The sequence below is a fragment of the Crocuta crocuta genome, unplaced genomic scaffold, assembly GCF_008692635.1.
Source record: "Crocuta crocuta isolate KB4526 unplaced genomic scaffold, BGI_CrCroc_1.0 scaffold222, whole genome shotgun sequence".
NCBI lineage: Eukaryota > Metazoa > Chordata > Mammalia > Carnivora > Hyaenidae > Crocuta > Crocuta crocuta.
The window spans coordinates 1,026,570-1,047,806 of NW_027528806.1; the positions used below are offsets into that span (position 1 = coordinate 1,026,570).

Below are 21,237 nucleotides of genomic sequence, written 5' to 3' on the forward strand. Positions count from 1 at the left end.
GACAATTCCACTTATATGAAGTACATACAAGAGCCAAATTCATAAAGATGAAAAATAAAATGGTGGTTGCTGGGGGCTAGCGGTGGAGCTGCGAGATGGAGAGCTCTTACAGGGTTTCAATTTGGAAATAGAAGTTCTAGAGATGGATAGAAGTGATGATTGCACAACTGTGAGAATGCACTTAGGGCATTGGATTGTACACTTAAAAATGGTTAAAGTCATGAATTTTACATTGTGTGTGTGTGTATATATATAACATATTATATATATAATCATATTTTAAATGTTTTCAATATAGTATATATATTGATATTATATATTATATTTTTATTAAAGAATTTTATTAAATAATATATTTTATTAAGGAATTTTTTAAGAGTATATGTAGTAAACTCAGACACATGCTTTCACATCCCCAGTAATTGTGAGCTGCTTTCACAGGCCAGAGTACCTCCCCTCTTCTTCCAGGCAGCCCCTGGATGATATTGCAGTAGGCTTGAGGCCCCACATGGTCCAGCCGGACCCATTCCAGATTCTCTCTCCATTCCTCCATGGTTTCCTCTCCCACTTCTCTTTCCTCAAGTCTGATTCCCAGCCCCAAATCAAATCTGATTTGGGGGTTCAGAGAAACTGGACTTCGGAGGCACCAGGGCCTAGAAACAAAATTTTATTCTCTTTTGCTTACAGTTCAAATGTTGCCCACATTCCTCGGATAACCCAACAGTCAATTAAGCCAAATTAAATCCACACAGTCAGTAATATAGACCTTACTTAAATTCATATCTCCAAATTTTTAGTGCCTTATTCTCTGACTCCTTCAAAACGATTTCTGATAATAGAGACTTTCCCCTCCTTGAGTACGGTGGGGTTAGAGGTGCTCTGCTAGCGTTCCCCCCGTGGCCCCGGGGAAGAACCATGACTCTGCACACCCTCTTTTTCAGTGCACTGCTTCCTGTGGCGGTGGCTTTCAGAAGAGGACGGTGCATTGTGTCTCCTCAGGGGACAACACAACTGAAGACCGATGCCTGTGTGATCACGAAGCCAGACCCCCAGAACTTCAGAAATGCAGCCAGCAGGCCTGCAAGAAGAATGCTGGTGGGTGAATGCCTTTGCCCAGGGGTGGGAGGTGGCGGGGAGAGAAGTTTGTAAATAAGGTGTCTTGTATGAATCGACTGTAGGTAGTTTTAGTCTCCTTTGTTGAGCCAGGAGTCTTAATGCTGAAGAGGCCAGCCAGCTCCTCGCAGAGCAAGCTGTCTGCTGATCTGGTGAGGTTTGACTCTAATTCCTCGAGGGGTTATCTCATCCATTTTCCTCTCTCAAAGCACGTTCACAGTGATGGCATCCCACACAGATGAGAATCACTTCGGTTTTTTTCAGAAATTTCTGAGAGATGCTCCAGCCTTTCTCAGGAAACCAGTCAAGTGCTGAGCGGCCTTCTCTATCAATCCAGCACCACTGTCTTAGGTCAGGTTCCACAGAAACAGCTCTGAGGTACAAATCTGTGTGCAAGGGACTCACTGAGGAAGTGCTCCCAAGGAAAACGATTAAGGGACGAGGAGGAGCAAGACAGAAGAGGGCGAGAGCCCAGCCAGGCTGCTGTTCCAGATCCGTCCCACAGGGAAGCTCCAGGGCCTAAGCTGTGTGTCAGATCTGTCTGTGCCTGAGGCCCTGTGAGCTGGACTTTCACACTGCCACACTCTTTAGCCATTGGCCTACAACTACCCTGGGGAAAGTGACTTTGCAGGTGCTAAAAGCTCTCTACATGGAGAGACAACGCAACTCCAGTAGGGTCCGTGGGCGGTCGTCCAAAAGAGCAAGAATCTCTGGATATTAAAGGCTACAGAACAGGGATGCTGGGACTTAGTGGGGGCAGGGGGTTGGGGGAGCACATGAAAATGGGCCAAAAAATGTAAGGAGGGACACCTGAACAAAGGAAGATCACTGTTATCTACTACATTCAACTTCCACTTTCAGAAAGCATCCCGATCTGAATGACAGATGCTCACCTTCATCATTTTAAGTCTGTTGAGCTGCAGCCTGGAAAGGTTAAGTGGCCTCTTCATGAAGACCTGGTGGGCTGATTTCAGAGCCAGAGCACCGAGCCAGGTCTCCTGCTCACATGCCTCACTTCCTCCGGGGTGAAAAGAATCCAGCTTTGGAATCACACAGCAGTGGGTTTGCCTCCAGTAGCAGCCTCTTTCTATCTCTGTGATCTTGGCAAATTATTTAACACTCTGAGCCTGTTTTCTTTTGGATACAAAGAGAATAATAACACATGCCTTCTGAAGTTGTTGTGAAGATTTTAAATAGCAGGTATTAAGTGCATTTAAAAAGAAAAAAAAATTCCATCAGCAAGCCAGTTTAGTTACCTCCTTTGGGCAGCTTACTTCATTTCAATAGATTACAGGGTTTTTTTTTGTTTTGTTTTGTTTTAATCTGTTTACAAATGAATGAGTTCAAGCATAAGCATGAACTCTAATGTCCATTTCATTGGTATTTGGGGCCTCATTAATATGTGAGATCTTAAAATTAAATTAAAAACCCAGGGAGAAGGTTTTCAGGCAAGGAGAGGATTTTTTGAGTCTACTTACATCCATTACAAAGAGGAGGATGCCTCTTGGAGATGTAGTCCTGAAATTAGGATTTAGATGGTCCAGGTGAATTTACTCTGTCCCTAATTACAGAACTAACTATTAGACATCACTAGCTAAGTGAAAAGCTCTTGAAAAACCAGCATGTTTGGTCATTCACAGTGGTAGTCTTTTTCTAAAGATTCTTAAAGATGAGAGGTAGTGAAGCCTGTGTTCTGTTAAACTGTTCCTTGCCTCTTCCAAGTACTGAGGGGGCTGGCATTCAGTGGAGACTGCCATTAGAGTTCATACCCTGAGAAGATTTTCCTTGGAGGTCGCGTGCTTACAAATCATGCATGTATTCAGCAGATGTTTGTTGGGCTCTGACTGACTACATGCTTAAACATGTCAAACAAGGAACAAAGCTGCAATCCAGTGACACTGATGAGGGAGGGAAGAATGTTACAGGAGTTCTTAGAAAGGGCATGAACCGTAAACTGGGGAGAGCAGGGAAGGCCTATAGAAGAACTGAACGATGTATAGACAGGTCAGATGCCTGAGAGGCTTTCTGTTTCTGCAGTAAACAGGAAGAAACAATGTCACGGCACAGGAATCTAACTCAAGTACGAATGTTACAGGAAGTTAAGAATGGTAGAGCTGGAAAGGAAAGCTGGAGTTTGTGACGCATGCTGATGGGTGTGGAATTTATCCTAGAGCAGAAGGAGCATTAAAGTGTTCCACACAGGGGCATGGAGATGAGAAAGTCATGCCAGTGCCATGTGGAACATAGATAAGGAAGACCACCCAGGAGACTGCAGCTGTCCCCCAACCCAGAGTGTATGCGGCATGAACTAGGGTAGTGTGCAGGTAGGGAACTACCTGCAAGTAGGGACATGTTTGTAGAGGTGACTATGAATTGTTTGGGTAGGAGTGTCCTGTGATCAGTGTTCCACACAGATGTGGAGCCAAGAGGGAGATCTGAGCTGGGAATTCTGAATGCAATACACTGAGGGAGAAAATGCTTTAGACGTGATTGTCACATGCAACTTCTTTCTCACTAACTTGCATTTGGGGGTGGCTATCATTGACCTTTTCTGAAACTCCAAAAGAAGATACTACCTAGGGCTCATTTCCAGAGATGTCATTGGTCCCTGGACTGGCTGCCTCGGCATCACCTGGGAGCTTGTTAGGTATGCAGGGTCTCAGGCCTCACCTGAGCATTTGAATCAGAATCTGCATGTAAACAAGATCCCCAGGTGATTTGGATGTACATTAAAGTTTGAGAAGGACCCTGTTCTAGATCAAGGAGAGCCTCCTCCCTTTGTGTCATTTCATCACCTTCTATGGTACCATGGTTTTCAAACGTCAAGGCTATATAGCATCTGTCTGTATTGTGTTGATATTTATATAATCAAAGCAGCCATATGGTCTTGATTGACCATGCTTAGTGTTGTGGGCTGTTATTTTTAAATTCTATGTAGATAGTCTTTAACTTTCTTATCACTGGACAGTGCCATCTTCAATAATCAAAACTAGTTTAAATGCATACATGGTATTCTTATTTTGAAATCTCACACTGGGGAGATGGTGACTAATAGTTGGGTGTCAGTGGATGCAAATAGCAATGAATTCCACTCACCAACAACTGTAAGGGCAACAAAAATTAATGACTAGCTTCTCCTTAAGGCAGGGCCACACTTACTCATATAGAAACAACATAAAGAGCAGCTTCAAGAAATTCCCCAATTTAAAGAAACTACCACCCACCCTGACCTCGGAGCCTTCTAAAATGCTTTGAAAATGAGTCATTCAGTGCCTGGATTCTTGTCAGTCAGCCAGCCATCACAATCAACATACACCCTGTGTCCATCCTATAGGATCAGGTATGAATTTCACATAAGATTTGCTTTCCTCCAGGCCATTTTACTTCCTTTAGATGCCATGTAAGTTGTTAATGATTTAAATTCTGAATCAGAATACCACTTCCATGGTAGAGACTATTAAACCCTTTCTAAGTATCTAGAAAATTTTTTAAAAATTTAATTTAGAAATTTAAAAAAATTTTTAAATTTAACCAGAAATATTTACTACCAAGTATATTCTAGGCATTATGTTCATAGTGATTAAAAAGCAAAGGCAAAGCTCTTATGGACACCATTCCTGAGTTGTTGTTTTTTAATTGAGGGAATGAGGGGTAGAGAAGACAAGAAAAAGAATCAGGAACGTAATAAAGACAGTACTTAAACCCAGAGTTGCTACAAATGAACATTTGAGTCAGCAAACTTTCTACTCAGTAATATTCTTCCAGATGAATAGAATTTTTTTGTTTTCATTTGTTCAGCAAATATTACTGATCACAACAGAGAATTGCTAAAAACTGAGGATACAGAAGTAAGAGCAATACAGCCCCTGACCTCAAGGAAACCAAACTCTGACAGAAACTGTATTTGTCAGCAATACTGAAGTTGTTTTTAAACTTTTTTTTGGGGGCAAAATATTATCCTGTCAACCTAGGCACAGTTGACAACAAAGAAACAAGCTTATAACTGTCCCTTTAAATTTCCAAGTGTGGCTTCTGTTGAACAGGCAGAGGCAAATTGAGATCTCCTCTTCAAGTTGCCCCTAATTATAAGCATTGTGTGTGCTTCGGCCAGGATCCAGTTTGCTGATGAATACAACAAGCCTTCATTGTTTTATGATAATAAAGAGAACTGTGCAGTTAAGCCATGCCATGCTGTTGGGCTCATGGTCATTATCTAAATGAGCTGCTAAACACAGGCCTGGAACACACTTTCAATATAGGCCACCAATGTCCTCCGCTCTTCTTTCAAGTCCTCCACTCTCAAGCAGGAGGACCCCAGGATCCAGCATGCTCTCAGGGTTCTGAGGACCATTGAAAAGCCGGCTTTGGATCTCATGGTTGCCAAGATCAGACAAGAACAGTAGGCATGGTTGAGCCTCTGTCAGTCACATAAGTGTCTACCTAACCTGACAATAGGGGCCACCTGTGAGCAAATGAAGATGTTCTTTTCAAGGAAGATTGTCCATGTGCCCTCCCCCTTCCCCATCACCAGTATAAGAAATTCATTACCTTGGTGACAGAGGTTTAGAAGCACTGGAGCAACATTCAAATTCCAGCCACCATCTACATACCAGCTATGTATGTCAGGCTGGTTACCAAGCCTCTCTGGAATCTTCTGTCTTTAAAAGAAGAATAGCTATACCTACAAGTAAATGTCTACATGGATCAAATAAGATTGTACATGTGAAGTATATTGTCTGGTAGTCTGGTAAGTGCTTAATAAATTGTATTTCCGTTTTTATTCTTGTCATAGAAGACAGGGTGTATTACTTTCCTAGGGCTATCAGAAGAGACTACAAGGAGCTAAATAGCTTGAAACAACAGAAGTGTATTCTTTTTTTTTTTATACTTTTTAAATGTTTTTTTAAATTTATTTCTGAGAGAGAGAGACAGCGTGACAGGGGAGGGTCAGAGAGAGAGGGAGACACAGAATCCAAAACAGGTTCCTGGCTCTGAGCTAGCTGTCAGCACAGAACCTGACACAGGGCTCAAACCCACGAACTGTGAGATCATGACCTGAGCCGAAGTCGGATACTTAACCAACTGAGCCACCCAGGCGCCCCCAGAAACATATTCTCACAGTTCTAGAGGCCAGATGTTCAAAATCAAAGTCTTGACAGGGCTATGCTCTCTGTCTTAGCTTCTGGTGGTTGCTGGTAATCCCTGGCTTTCCTTGGTTTATAGCTGCATAACTTCAGTCTCTGCCCCTGTCATCACATGGCCAGCTTCCCTCTAATGTCAGTGTCTTCATGTGGCTTTCTCTTCACTCTGTTTACCTGTCTTCTCCTCTTCTCAATGACACCAGTCATTAAGGGTCTACCCTATTCTGACATGACCTCGTCTTCATTTACGGTATTATTACATCTTCAAAGAAATATTTCTATATAAGGTCACATTCACATGTACCAATGGTTAGGACTCCAACTTTGGAAGACACTAAAACTTTGGAGGATGTAATTCAGCCCACAACAGGTTAAGGGATTTGGGAGCCTCTAGGAAGCTCTTTTATAACGGTAGACATCCTTGAGAGGTCACACTTCAGCCCTCGCTAAAAAAGACTCACATCACTATTTATTGAAGAGTTCAAGATGGAATGCAGTAGCATGGTAGAGCAAATATTACAATAATAATACAAGTTTGGAGACTGAGACAGGAGGGATCTACGTGGGGCCAGCATGGCCAAAAAGGCTTTGTGGAGAAAGGGGATGCAAGCTGAGCTTTCGCACTTCCTCTGTCTTCTTCCTTTTCCCAAGTGGCCTCGGAGCACTCACATTTCCGTGGCAGGAAGAACGTGGGACCGAGAGCTATACCAGAGGCACCTCTTCCATCCACCATCCACAAGGGCTTCAGGAGATACTGGCTGAGAAACTGGAGGAGACCTGTGACTCCCAGGCTTCTATGCTGGCCCTGTTCCAAAGCCAGCAGCCTAGAGACGAATCCTTGCCTTGTTCTGAATGGCTGCCCGCACAATGTGTGGCCCAGCCCTCAAGAAGAATACTGGCTGCTCTAGTGGAGATGAGGGAGATGAAGAACTCAAATTCCTTTTCACAGCAGGAATACCATTTCTGAAAAGTGAGAGCACCTCAGAAAGTTTCCTGTGTGACTTTAAGAGAGGTTGGATTTTATAATGCTTAGGGAAGGGGCCTGAAGAAGAAAAGAATCAGCAGTGAAAATTTGGTGGGGGGAGGGGCTCTAGGCACATTGTGTGTTGCCTATTCCCAAGTACTGTTAAAACGTGCAAACAAAATGGGATTCTGCAGCTGATAGAAGACATTTATTTCTTCACAAAAAGGAAAAAAAAGCAAGACACATTCAAGGAAATGATGAGTTATAAAGAGATATAAAGCATTTTTTTGCCTTCACAACCTGAAGGTGAAAGAAAGTATAAAGAGGAAAACATACTGTCATCACAGATTTTGGGTAAAGACAATGTTACCTCAATTTTTACTTTTACCGACAGTCCTATTTACATAGGACAACAGCCTGTTTGTGAAAAAGTTTTTCTTCAAGAGGATTCAAATCTGTTCTGGAAAGAAGAAGGAAAAGCAACCAGAGCTCTGAGAGGCACTCAGGCAAAGTTTGAAACAATTTCACTGTATAGAAGAAAAATCTGCTACTTGGGGCCTCACTGAATTTCTTTCAGCCGAAGACTGCACGGACCAGTCCAGTCTGAATACTGCCCCTAGAATGTGGGTGAGCGTGGTGGTCCCTGAGAAGTTCCCTGCTTCATGGATGAGGAAAGCAGGACCAAAGGAAAAAAATTGGGGAACTTAATTACTTAGAGCTGTTAGAGTAGAATGAGGATTAGAACCCAGGGGAATTATTTGTGTATGTCTTATAGCTTCATCGATAGGGTATATTTCTGGAGGGCAGTGACCACATTTTATAGACCTGTATCCTTTGCTCTGCCGAGCTATGCTCGGAACACATTGGTTAGTTGGCTAGCTGGGTGATTGCTTGGTGCTCTGAATGATAGGATTGATAAGAGCCCAAGCTCTGGAGTCAAAACCATCTCTATTTAGATCTGGCTGTGCCACTTAGCAGCCGGGGAACGTTGTGCAGGTTTTTAACTCCTGTAGGCTTTACCGTCTTCATTTGTATAACAGGAAGAATCTTATTTACCTGATATTACTGCCAGATGATTAAATGGAGCAGTGCATGTGAAACACTGCATTCAACTGTTGCAAAACAATACTGCAGAACAAAACACCTCTAAACTTGGGGACTTAAAACGACAATCACGTGTATTTTGCTCAACACCTACAGGTCTGCTGATCTGGCTTGGCCTCGGCTGGTCTCGGCTGCAAGCTGTAGGTCTGGTCTAGGTTTGTTACATGTGTCTCTCATCCTTCTCCCGTCCATCCACTAGCTGTGTGGGCCAGATCCCTCTCATGGTGACAGCACAAGCCATCAGGGCAGGCTCCTCCTCCTGTACCCCCTAAGGCCCTGCAGGGATCATGCACACTAATGTCACATTGTCCAAAGCAAGTCATAGGGCTGAACCCAAAGTCAAGCAATGGAGGAGTATTCACCCCACAGCAGGCAGCCGCAGCAAGGGTGGGAACATGTATGGCACCGCTATGCAGAAGTGAAGAACTGTGACTGGTAGTTCAGATTAACACAAACGCTTTGCAGAGTGTCTGATTCATAATCAGTGTTCCATGGATATCAACTATTAGGAATTATTATGAAGCCTTTCTTGGTAGATGCATAACATCTTCCATTAATAGAAGTTGTGCTCATTCACTTACAAAGGATAATCTTTGTTTTCTTTTTGTTTCTTCTTATTTTTCTCTCCTTCCACAGATTTACTTTGCACCAAGGACAAGTTATCAGCCAGTTTCTGCCAAACACTCAAAACCATGCAGAAATGTTCTGTGCCCACTGTGAGGGCTCAGTGCTGCCTCTCATGTCCCCAGACTCACATCGTCCACACCCGAAGGCCAAGAAAGCCACAGTCACTCAAAAACCCCAAAGCATTCTAGTCCCGAAGGAAGCCACCCTCCACCACAGACTGCAGCAGCCTGCTGATCGTGTCACCTTCTAGCCCCAGAGGCCACTTCACTGAGGTTTTTTCGTGCCCAAGTTCAGCTCAAAACAAAATCCACAAGCTCTGTGTTTTTTTTAGCCACAAAACGTCCTTGCAAAAGGTGTGGGACTGTGATAGCTTGCTGTTCCCTGATAGGCAGGTGAGATAATCCCAGGAGAGTCCAGGCCTCTCCTGAGATCGGCTCCCGGGAAAGGTGCCAAATTAGGTAAGTCGGTGACTTAGTCTTTTCCCTCCTTAAAAATAAAAACAAAGACACCAGGTTTTCCCCAGACTACCTCAGGAGTATCAGGAAGCAGAAGCACATGTATCCAGGGAACAAATAATCTTGTTAATTTACTTAGGTGAAATCATCCTTTTTACCTTCCTGCTTGGGGAAGCTGTTGTTTAATATGTCATGGGAGAGCTTTCAGGAACATTCCTTTAATCCACCCAGGCAGAGGACCACTTTGTTCAGCCAGTACTCACCTGCGTCAGGGAGAGGAAGTGCTGGCTATGTCACTCAGTCGCTGTAGACTCCATATCTGGGCTGGTTAGACTCCCTTGCCTGCCTGGAGATATATGTATACGATAAAATGGTCAGAAACTGTAAGATTTAGTAAAGATAAAAGATTTAGTTTCATTATGCAGAAAACATTTCTGACTCAAGGATAATTTCTATGAAACTCTTAAAAAGCAAATGAACAGAAATCAAATTCTTGCTGGTATGAGAAAAAGAACGTGGACCTTTATTCTTCTCACTTTCCTGGCAAATACGTTTCCTTTGCAGAAGAGCAGATGAGTCTTCCTGTCGGACTTTTCCTCTCTAGCACATTCCCTGCCTGAGTCATCAACTCAGGTCCCGCTGCCTTCCCACTGCTGGGGGTTTACACACAGCAGCTACTAGAGCCAGGTCCCTGCCTGCAACACACCCCACCTGCCCCCCAGGACAGGAAATGGTGCTCACAATTAAAGTATTTCAAAGAACCGGGTAAAGTGTATTAAGTACAAGAACTTGGAACAAACTTCTAGTCTCAAAAAAACAAAACAAAACAACAACAAAAAAAAAACCCTCAAAAGTGAGGTTAAGATGACCTACTTCCCAGTACACCCAATAGTTACTTTTGAAGGTCTGTTTCCTGGGAGGGAGCAGGCAAGTCAGGGGAGTCCCCAAACGTGAAATGAATGTTAGAATGTTTATTCTGGATGTTCTAACCACCAATCAGGAGACCGTGGTCTCAAACACAGGGCAAGTTTCCTGGGTGGGTGGGTGAGGCCTCAAAGGAAAGAGCCCTCAGAACCAGCTCTTGACAGAGGGGAAAGCAAGAATGTGGACTTCACATAATGGTTAGCATATTCCAGACTCACACATGAGCAGCGTACACTTACTATTCACTGGGGAGCCCACTGTCCTATAGCTCCCGTGGGTTTCCTATTCGTTCAGCAGAATGGTGCTATTGAATAATGGTGCTAATATCTAGATGGTGGCAGAACTCATATAAACATATAGATAGATGTACAAGTGGGCAAGTCCATATACATCTGTTGAATGTGTGATGGTGTTGCTGGCCAATGCCAGTTCTATTCCTTGGATACTAGAAGCTGAAAATTTTTATATTATGTGCTTTTTTATTTTTTTTCAAGCCATTAATGTGTATTGTTCTGATAAATTCCTGTGGAAAATAGAACACTGGGCTTGGGGTGAAATTTAAGAAGGCACAGAAACAGGAGGGGAGCAGAAACATTTATCTAAAGCCAGGGAGGTTATTTCTCAATAATAGTCTTGTGCTCTCTGTCTTTGAACGCAAACATTGCCAGCAGATGACAATCATTGGTGAAATAAGTTTTAGAGAGAATAGGCTTAAATGGTTAGCGATGGGAGTAGAGAAGACTTTGATTTTTTCTAATGAGGCAGTTGCAGAGACTGCCTGAAGTGTAGTGTGGGCTTGAGGTGGCTGAGTTTAGTAAGCTGGGGTGATTGAACTTCACCTGGTACTGTACTATCTAGCATCAGGTTATGCGTATTGTCAGAGACATGGACGTGACCAGCCTTCCAGAACTCAGGAACAAACCCAGATTCCTACTGACCTCAGCAAACTCAACCAGGCCAGATTTCTCAGTACAGAAAATGGACCCACGTGGCAGAGAACATGATAGATATGTGGGAAGTGTCTGGCCAGATACTCCATTCTAGGCCTTTCTCCAGTTTCTCAAAGGTGGGAAATGAGCCCCTAATCATGCATCACAGACGTTCACTGCCTGTATGGAGGCTGTGTTGTGAGATAGTTGTGTGGCATCTGTCATTCTGGACTCCAGGATAGAGTCACCTGACACAGTTGTAACCTTGACAATCAGTGAGCTTTGGATCATCAAGGTTTTGACAGGTCCCCTGCTTGCAGTCATAGAAGGGCCTATTAACAGGAAGGCTCTAGAGACAAGAACCTAAATAGTGTCTTCACCATTTCTTGGAGGCTCAGAGGGGACAACACGAAGCAGCATTATTGATTTATTTAGTGCACATCCTCCTTTCTTCCCATCTCGAACAGGCAAGTGAGAAGTGTAGCAAGACACACTGGATTCACATCTGCCATGAGCCAAAGAGGCCACCACAGGGTCTGGTGCTTAAATACAGTGAGGCTTTCAAACCCAGTTTGGTTTCTTTCCATTGCCATTCACAGTGGTAGAGTTCTCTGTTCTCTGAAAAGTTGTGGGTGAATTTAATTCTTGAACATTGAAACATAATTTAACACACCATGAGAAAATATTTCAAGAGTCTAGCCAAGACTTTTTAAAAAAGGGAAATAACTTTGTGGACACAAGCAATTGCCTCTCTGTGGAAATGACTTGTTTTACAGTAGGTTTTCCTGGTGCGGTCTTCCCAATGTGGTGCTTTCAGATATTTAGTGAATGTTTACTTCATCAGGTTTCTGAAACCAATGTGAGAGATTTGTGCTGTTTCAGACTATAATTTCCCAATCAACTGTCTGAAATCCTTCAAACTCTAGAAGCTACACACTGCTACCCCAGAGATTGCCAGTCTTAGCTCTTCTCCCTCTGACTGGAAGATGAACCCTGGGCCAGTGTATCTGCTGCTCAATGCACAGTGATTCACTCTCAGGGGAGAGACCACATGACATGAACTGCCTGGTGCTACAACTTAGCCAACATATTTGATGCCACTCCTATTTTCCTGTATTGCAAATTCAAGTATTATTAGTACTATTATTACTTTAAGTTATGTCATTAAAAGAAATCATTGGCAAAGCACAGTTCTACCTATGACTGTCCTCCAAAGTGGTTGCATGATGTATATGGTCCAATCCATGTGCTCTCCCTGCATCTTTATACTGAGCTGCTTTGCCAGGCCCAGCCTCCTTTAGGGGTACCTTGGTGGGTACCTCAGTATTTAAAACCAGATTGTAATCATAGCCTGCTATTGTGTAGCATTAATAAATGGCTAAACTCATTGATGTTTCCATGTGATTCATTGACTCCTGCCATAAGACTCCCACCACCCACCAGTGTTACCCTGGAATTTACCAACTGGAGAAGGATGCTGTCAGTTTCTTCCTCCCATACTCCTTTGCAGGTTTCTTCCTACTCCACCCCTAGATCATTATGTCATCAGATGAATCACATCCCTGGTGAGGTGGAATGGAGGTCCCTTCTTCTGAATGATCATACAGCTGACACAATCCACCATATGATGATCCAAAGTGATGCCTAAATTTCTCCACAGTACCAGGTTCGGTGTATGCAAACACAGTCCACAGCATAACCTATTCCCTCAGTCTATTCAGCATGTAGACATAATGTTTTAGAGAAGCTAACCCACCTCTAGAGGATCTTACTCTGGAAATCCAATCCTTTTTCCTTTATTTTTAATGTTTTATTTATTTCTGAGAGAAAGCGAGCATGGGAGGGTCAGAGAAAGAGAGGGAGACACAGAATCTGAAACAGGCTCCTGGCTCTGAGCTAGCTGTCAGCACAGAGCCCGACGCAGGGCTCGAACCCATGAACTGTGAGATCATGATCTGAGCCGAAGTTGGACGCTTAACCGACTGAGCCACCCAGGTGCCCCTCCAATCCTTTTTCCAAGGATTTCCTACCATTGCAAGCATAACCAGCAAAGGTAGAATTTGTACATAAGGACATGGAATTTACTCAAGTAGAATGAGTAAAAATGAGCCTGGCAAGAGTCAGGCATCTGCAGGCCTAGGATGTGCGAGGACGTGCATAGGAGTGGTAGGGATCATTTTAGGTCAAGAAGACATCACAGAAGGACATGAACACCTCCTTGTTTGTACCTTAAAAACTCTTCCTTCTGTAATGACTAGGTAATTCTTACCCTACAAAACTCAGCTCAAATGCTATTTCCCCCTAGAAGCCTATACTAACCCTGCCAGGAAGACTGAGGCACTTATCTGTTCCACCTTCATCATGTCTATTTTTCTCTTAGAATAGTAGTTCTTTCTTTTTAATGTTTATTTTTGAGAGACAGCAAGAGCGAGAGAGCATGGGAGTGCACAAGCATGCGTAGGGGAGAGACAGAGAGAGGGGACAGAGGATCCTAGATGACACCAGAGACCCCAATGCTGGGCTCAAATTCATGAACTGTGAGATCATGACTTGAGCCAAAATTGGATGCTTAACTGACTGAGCCACCCAGGCTTCCCTCTAGAACAGTAGTTCTTAGTCAGGGTGATTTTGTTCCCAAGAGACATTTGACAATGTCTGGAAGCATTTTGGTTTTCACAAGTTGGGGTGTGGGAGGGTCAGGGGGGTGGGTACTACAGGAATCTAGTGATGCTGCTAAACACACGACATAACAGTCCCTCCCCCAATAAAGATTTGTCTGGTTCAAAATGTGGATAGTTTTGAAGTTGAAAAGCTGCACTACAACAAGTATCACCATAGAGTGAGTAGCAGCATTTCAGGGTTCAGTAAAACTGAGCCCACCCTAAAATTCAGAACTCACAAGAGGACTGTTGAAGTGGGTCAGAAAACCTCCAAAGAAGAAAAAAAATTATCAGGATTCAAAACACACTAGCTTAAAAAAGCATCTTAATGTTGGAGCAGAGAAAGGGTAGTGAGCATAACTCCTAAAGAATCTTGAATCAGCCCCTGGGGGCTCAGGTGTTTGATCCTAGAGCCGGGAGCAATAAACTAAAAGCAAGTAAAAATAGAAAAATGACATCTTGGGGATTAGGAATAATTATCCTCCTCCAACCGAGGTTGCATTCCCTTCTGTACTTGGAGGAGCTCTTGACAAGGGTGTCATAAAGGTCCCAGAGGCATATCCCTACACTACCAACACTGAGTCCTCTTGTTTCTATGGGAGAGAGGTAAGAGAGGATGAAGGGAAGAGATGTGGGGGTTGGGGAGAACAGAGAAGTTACTATCTTTTTTTATGTTTTTTATTTATTTCTGAGAGAAAGCGAGCATGGGAGGGTCAGAGAAAGAGAGGGAGACACAGAATCTGAAACAGGCTCCTGGCTCTGGCTAGCTGTCAGCACAGAGCCCGACGCAGGGCTCGAACCCATGAACTGTGAGATCATGACCTGAGCCGAAGTCAGACGCTTAACCGACTGAGCCACCCAGGTGCCCCGTGAGGAGGTATTATCTAAAAATGGTCCCTTTTCCAGAAGTCCTAAATGAAGATAGAATTTTTTAGTTAAAAAAATTCTAATTTATTTATTTTTAAGAGAGAGAAACAGAGCATGAGTGGGGGAGGGGAAGAGAGAGAGGAAGACTCAGAAACCGAAACAGGCTCCAGGCTCTGAGTTGTCAGCACAGAGCCCAAAGCAGGGCTTGAGCTCATGGACCACAAGATCATGACCTGAGCCGAAGTCGGTGTTTAACTGACTGAGACACCCAGGAATGAAGATATTTTTTTCAAATATCATAAGGAAAAGACTTGTTAGGAAGAGTAAAAAAGCAAGACCAGAAGTTAATGAGAGAGTGGCCCTGCCTTCTGTGCCCACTCCCCAGCCAAGCATCGTCCACTCCTTCACTGGACAACCCCAGTCCCCTTCCTTTTAGTGGAAGAGTCTGGAACACCTCTAACTCTAGCTTTGTGGGATGCTGCCATGATGAAGTGTCCTCAGTGATGGTGCTGCAGCTTCTGCATACAGTGTCTAGCACCAACATAATGTCAAGGGATTCCCAAAGAAGCAGCACAGTCTGGCTGGAGCTGGGCATCAGACATCAGCCAGTCAGGGCAGGGGGGTGGTGGTCTTCCCCCAAACGCCAGCTATGGTGGTGCTTCTGGCACCACCACGGTACAGCATCCTCTTTGGTGTCTATGACAACTGGGAAACATCCCCACAGCCAGCTATGTTGTGGCAGGAATGACAGGAAAACAATAAGGTGTGGGAGAAGGTCATTAAGAGAATTAGTCCACAGGCGACATTCTCTTGTTGCTCCCAAACTATCAGGGAGGAATTTGCAAGGTCTGGAAGCCCCTCGGAGCAGGTAGGAACAGATCCAGGGACAAATCCTTAACCATCACTAACTCTATTCTTAATTCCACGTGAACAAGCACCTACTTACTTTAACCAACATGCCGCTCCTCCAGACGTATCCCTTTGTAAATTAGTTTTTTTAAAAACCACAGGGAAAACATGATGCAGCTTCTAAATTATCAACTTGATGCAAGTTTAGGAGAAGAGAAACATTTTCTTAAGTAAAATATGTATGGGGTGCCTGGGTGGCTCAGTCAGTTAAGCATCAGACTCTTGATTTCAGCTCAGCTCATGATCTCACGGTTCACGGGATTGAGCCCTGCAGCGCTGACAGCATGGAGCCTGCTTGGGATTCTCTCTCCCTCTCTCTGTGCCCCCCTCTCTCTCTAAAAAAAATACACAACTTTTTTTCAATAAAATAAAATACATATTGTATAGTATGAAATATAAATCTTTAAAATAAAATAAGAAAGTCCAAGGGCATTTCCTCAATTGTGGGGGCTACTTCAGTCAGCCCCCAGGGCCCCTCTCCTGCCCTCAGGGTTCTTTGTGGAAATGTTTGAGGTGGAATTCAGTGCTCTTTGAAGTCAGATCTGCTCTGATATTCTGTGGCATGATGATTTCTTACAATCTGGCCACTGTCAAAATCCCCCTGGACATTCCCCTCTGTCCCTCCTGTGCAACACAGTATCTCACTGCAATCCCCCCAACCCACACAGACACACACAAGGCTCTTTACTTGCTAATCCAATTTTCCTGCCAGTCAATAAAGCTTTGACGGCAGCTGACTTGTTTTTTCCACTCCACCCTTTACCCCATCACCCTGCGCTATCCTGGAGACCATCATGGGCAGGATGCCAAGTAAAACAGCAGTACTCTTCCAGTTTCAACCCATAGCAGCAAATTGCTGAGTGTTCTTCAGACCATAACTCTGAGGATGGAATGAGCAATCCATCCCAGACACTTCATCCAGCTGGTTAGTTTACCCTGGTCAGAGGCAGGAGGCTGGGGGCCCCTCCTGCCAGAGGGGATCAACGGCAATCTTCCAGTTCCTATTGCTGCATCCCAAGCTTCCCCCAAACTTATGGTGTAAGAACAGCCACCATTTTATTGTGCTCACAGATTCTGTGGGTCAGAGACTCAGCATGCAGCCTCACAGAGGATTAATTCGTCTCTTCTCCATGATGTTGAGAACTGCAAAAACTCTGCTCGAATGAGTCTGTCCAAAGCTATACATGTAGGGACTTGACCAAATGGACCAGACGTTAGCATGGATTCTAGCAGTTTAAGGCCTTGTCCCTGGGACAACCCACCCTACCCTCACCTCCCATCCCACCCCAGTTGAGTTTCTACCTGGAAAAGCTTAAGTGTGTGGAAAGAATTTAGCATTTGTTCCAGCCAACATTTGAGGATAGGCCCCTGATGTCCCTTTTCCTAGAGTATTTATTAAAAATTTATTATAAACTCTTTCTCCATCCCTTTGAGGCATGTATGTATCTCCTACAGCCTAGGAGTGTCCTTCTCCAGGACTGAAAGCCATTCCTTTGAAATATAATCATCAGGAAGGGTAGGGTGCCTGTTTCTCAGTCTCTGTGGGAGGATAGAAACCTCATTTTGAGAGAGATGACCTAATCACATTGACATTAACCACCTCTGTAACCCAATTTTAGTAACTTTTCGCTCTATGACTCTGCTTAAGCCCCCACCCACTTCTTCTCCCCCTCTCTGGCTCTCCCTTAAAAACATTGGTCACTTCTGCACAAACTGGAGCCGAGTTCACAGCAGTGAGGTCTCTTCCTACATTCAAGGGCAGAGGGCATAGCCCCACCTCTCACTGGAGCAGGCGCCGAATAACTGGGGCTATGCTCAGAAACTACCAATTGCACCAAGTTCCAAGTTCCCTATACAGTAGAACTTCACCATTCGCAGATTCGTACTATTTGCGACTTTGCTATTTGTTAAAATGTAGTCATAACTCCAAAATCAATAGTAGCAACCCTCTCGTGGTACATGCCGCTTGTGCATGTTCTCAGCTGAGGTTGAACAAGACAATGCTCTGCCTTCTTGTTTCAGCTCTCATGTAGTAAACAAGTGTTCTTTTCAAGGTCTCTTTAGTGCCATGTTTTTTACAGTTTAGTATTTTCTGTTGATTTCACTGGTTAAAATGAAGTAATGTCTCATGCTTATAGGTGCAGGAAGGCTGTGACGGGCATGCCAATGTCTGAGAGAATATTGGGTTAGAATGACCTCCACAGGTCATGACCTTCCAGGACTATGACAGTCAAGGTAAAGCACTCATGTGGTATTCCATTATCATTAATTTGCAAGAACTACACTACTGGCCCTAAAATCTTGCACAAGAATGCTGATACAGCTTATTCAAAATAGTCAAAACTCTGGAAACTGGCTCTGGTGTCCATCAACAACAGAAATGATAAGCAAACTGATATATCATGAAACACTACTCTGCAACAAAAAGGAATAAATTCTAGCTATGCAACAATATGCAAGAACCCCAAGACATGTGTTGAGTACAAAAAGCTGTATCCAAAAGAAGACATACTATATAACTCTTTTCTACAATAAAATTTGAAAACAGGCACAACCAATATACAGTGGAAAAAAATCAGGGTAGTAGTTGCCTCTAAAAAATCAGGTTGGACAAAAGGGGAGGTTGACTAGAAAGGGCCATATGAAATATTGTTGGGCTCTGCGCCCAGAATTTCTGATTTGGGACCAAGAATTTACATTTCTAATAAGTTTCCAGCAGCTAGTCTTGGAAATCATACTTTGAGAACCAGTGCTCCAACCTGGCCTTGCCTGATTGATACAGCAGACACCCCTGGTACCCATGTCACATTTCCAAGGCCCTATTTTCTTTCTGTATGAGCTGAGAGTCATCTTGCTTCAAGCACATGATGTACATCTGGCTGCTTTCTGCTCCAGAGCACCCTCACGTACATGCAGCTCAGAAAGGCAGAGGAGCTAAGACTACAACTAAGAGTTGGGGGCAACTCTCAACTGATGGGGGTAGACATCGTGGGTAAATGTTCCTGACAAGTCTGGAGGGCCCTGCGTGTTTCACAAGAGGGGCTAGCATTGTTGCCCATAGCAGCAAACTCTATAACACACCCTGAGGTAGGCTATTCCTCCTTCCCTCCTCCCTCACTTCTGTTTCCTGAGACCACCCTCCATATAAGCTATTCTCATCCAAGTCCTTTTCTCAGGTTCTGGGGGGAGACCAAACAAAGATAACTGGTGAATACTGGGAGGTGAAACAATGCTGAAAATGATCACAGGGTGGCACCTGACATTACCATAGAAAAGAAAGATAGTGGACCATGTCCATCACTTTGAATGTGCTGCCTCCTTATCAAATCTAGTGCTCCACATTTCCCATTTGAACCTCCAGTGCCTATTCCATTCTTCTGTGGACCAGATCTACCTGCCCTCACAGTCTGGCCTTGGCTGGGGCAGAACCCAGGGTGGTGGCTTGGTGTCACAGGGATGAGTAAAATTGGCTCGCTATAAAGCACCATTTTTCCTGCTGGTCAGTCATGCCTGTTTCTCAGGACACTCCCTGGATTCTGACCTCTAGGTCTCCAGATGTCCTGCCTGATATCTGAGCCCCTTGAGAGTCTCCTGATCACAAATTTACTGCCTCACACTTCATCAGTAGATCCTGCTTCCTTAGAATTAGGTCACTTTGGCCTGGTGCTTATCTGTCAGGAGAAACACTAGTTAGAACAGCATGTATGAAACATAGGTAGATGATCGTATATGCATGGCCCATTGCAGCAAACTGTGAGGCCACCAGCACCCAAACATGACAGGCCTGGCTACTATAGCACTACTACTATAGTGTATAAGCTACTAGACCACTCTGAAACTTACAGCCCCCAGACCCCAAAATACTAAACATGGAAACAATCAATATTGGCAGCAACAAGAACAGCAACTCTCTGGAATCCAGAGAATGAAACATTATTAACCCATAATGAGGAGGTACTTGGGGACTGCAAGCCCAGCCTTGGGTGTCCTTCAATCTCTCATGTCCCAGGCAGCCAGCCTAATGAGTTCACTTCTCCACTCCCACACAGCTTCTTCATGATGCATCTCTGGAGACTGATTCTAGAGATCTCCAGTGCAAGGGTAATTCCCTTGGTCTCCTAATTGACTTTCTCTCCCAAACCTCTCCCAGTGTTGCCTCATCTCGGACCTGCACATCCATGGTCATAGGTCATCCTTACTTCCTCTGACACAAACCCCGGGGCTTAGTCATGCGTGGGCTGCCCCCTGGTGGCTGTCTTCAGGAAGAGAAAAGTTGCACCAACATACATGGCCAACACTCAGAGGTGGTATTTCTTTCCCATTTAAAATCGACACCGATTTTCAACAGGAAAGAAAGCCCCTTGTGAGAAGAAATTAGAGTGGTAGACAGTGGTGGTGCCAATCAGCTAATAAATAGGAACACCTTTCTCCAATTTGGTGGAAATAATTGTTAATGGAGTCCAATGGGTGGAGTCGCAGGGGACCAGCTTAAAACTGTGGCTGCACAAAATGGCAATTTGTTTTCGGCTGATTGTCCTTGCATCTGTTTTTGATTTCACACAACAGATAAGTTAATGAAGCATGAGATTAAATTAGCTCTCCTTGACCCTCGTGGACTGAGAAATGAATTTGTTACATATTGCTGGGAAGCCAATTGCCCTTTATTGCCTTTGTGATCCACCAAAGAGCAAGATATTAGGAAAACTCTCCTTCGTTTGTGTTTGGGCACATGGGCATCCAACACCATCTGAATGAGCATCTGAACCTCAGAGAGGAAGGAAGGAAGGAAGGAAGATGCAGGCTGACAAACACTTCTTACTTAGGGAATTACAACCTGGGAGCAAGAGGATTACTTTTAAATTAAAATTGCCAGATTAAAATTAAATTGTCAGTTAAAATTAATTGTCAGATTCCTTCCTCCCACTCCCAGAAGGGGAGGTGGTGCAGCTGTGAGCTCCAGTCTAGGAATTTTCTTTTGCAAGATATTCACCAAACTGAAATCTTGCCAGCAACTCATTTGTACCATAGTATTCCTAAGACATTTTCACAAGACAATTCCAAAGGCCAGCTTCCTCCAAGAGGCATTGCTAGGCTATCGTATATGTCCTCTGAGGTCCATAGTAGAAGAAAATATCCACTCTAGCCAAGTAAACAAGGATCTTCCGGGCCTCCTTAGCAGGTTACTTAGCAAATACACCTCTGGGCCATGTCTCATTTGACATGATCTTGTCTAGGGTCTTTGGTGAATAAGAGGGGTCCTCCTGACATGAAAGGCTGTATAGGTAAGAAAGTAGAAAGCTGGTGTTAGTATCATTGCAGCATTCACTTGTTCATTAAGGATTTTATTAACTGCCCATTAGACAACAAGCACTGTGCTTTAACCTATGATCAATTCAAAGAAGAATCAAGACAAGTCTCCATCTTAAAGGAATTTGCCATCCAGCAGAGAGCTAACCTAAGCATCTAAAAAGAAAAAAGCAAAAAGCAAAGTACAGTGAAAAGGAATAAAGCAAAAGATACCACAAAGCAGAATAGCTAGTGCAT

At 43.9% G+C, this 21,237-nt stretch overlaps 1 protein-coding gene across 2 annotated transcripts in view; it reads left to right on the forward strand.

The window, feature by feature from the left end:
• The window catches only part of ADAMTS12 (ADAM metallopeptidase with thrombospondin type 1 motif 12), a 286,228-nt gene extending 273,584 nt beyond the window's left edge, over positions 1–12,644 (forward strand). For both annotated transcript variants that reach the window (XM_077755824.1, XM_077755825.1), the window contains 2 exons: positions 942–1,095; positions 8,959–12,644. In XM_077755824.1, the coding sequence (XP_077611950.1) occupies positions 942–1,095; positions 8,959–9,137 (333 nt within the window). In that variant the 3' untranslated portion in view covers positions 9,138–12,644. The remainder of the gene's footprint in view (positions 1–941; positions 1,096–8,958) is intronic.
• The last annotated feature ends 8,593 nt before the right edge of the window (positions 12,645–21,237 follow it).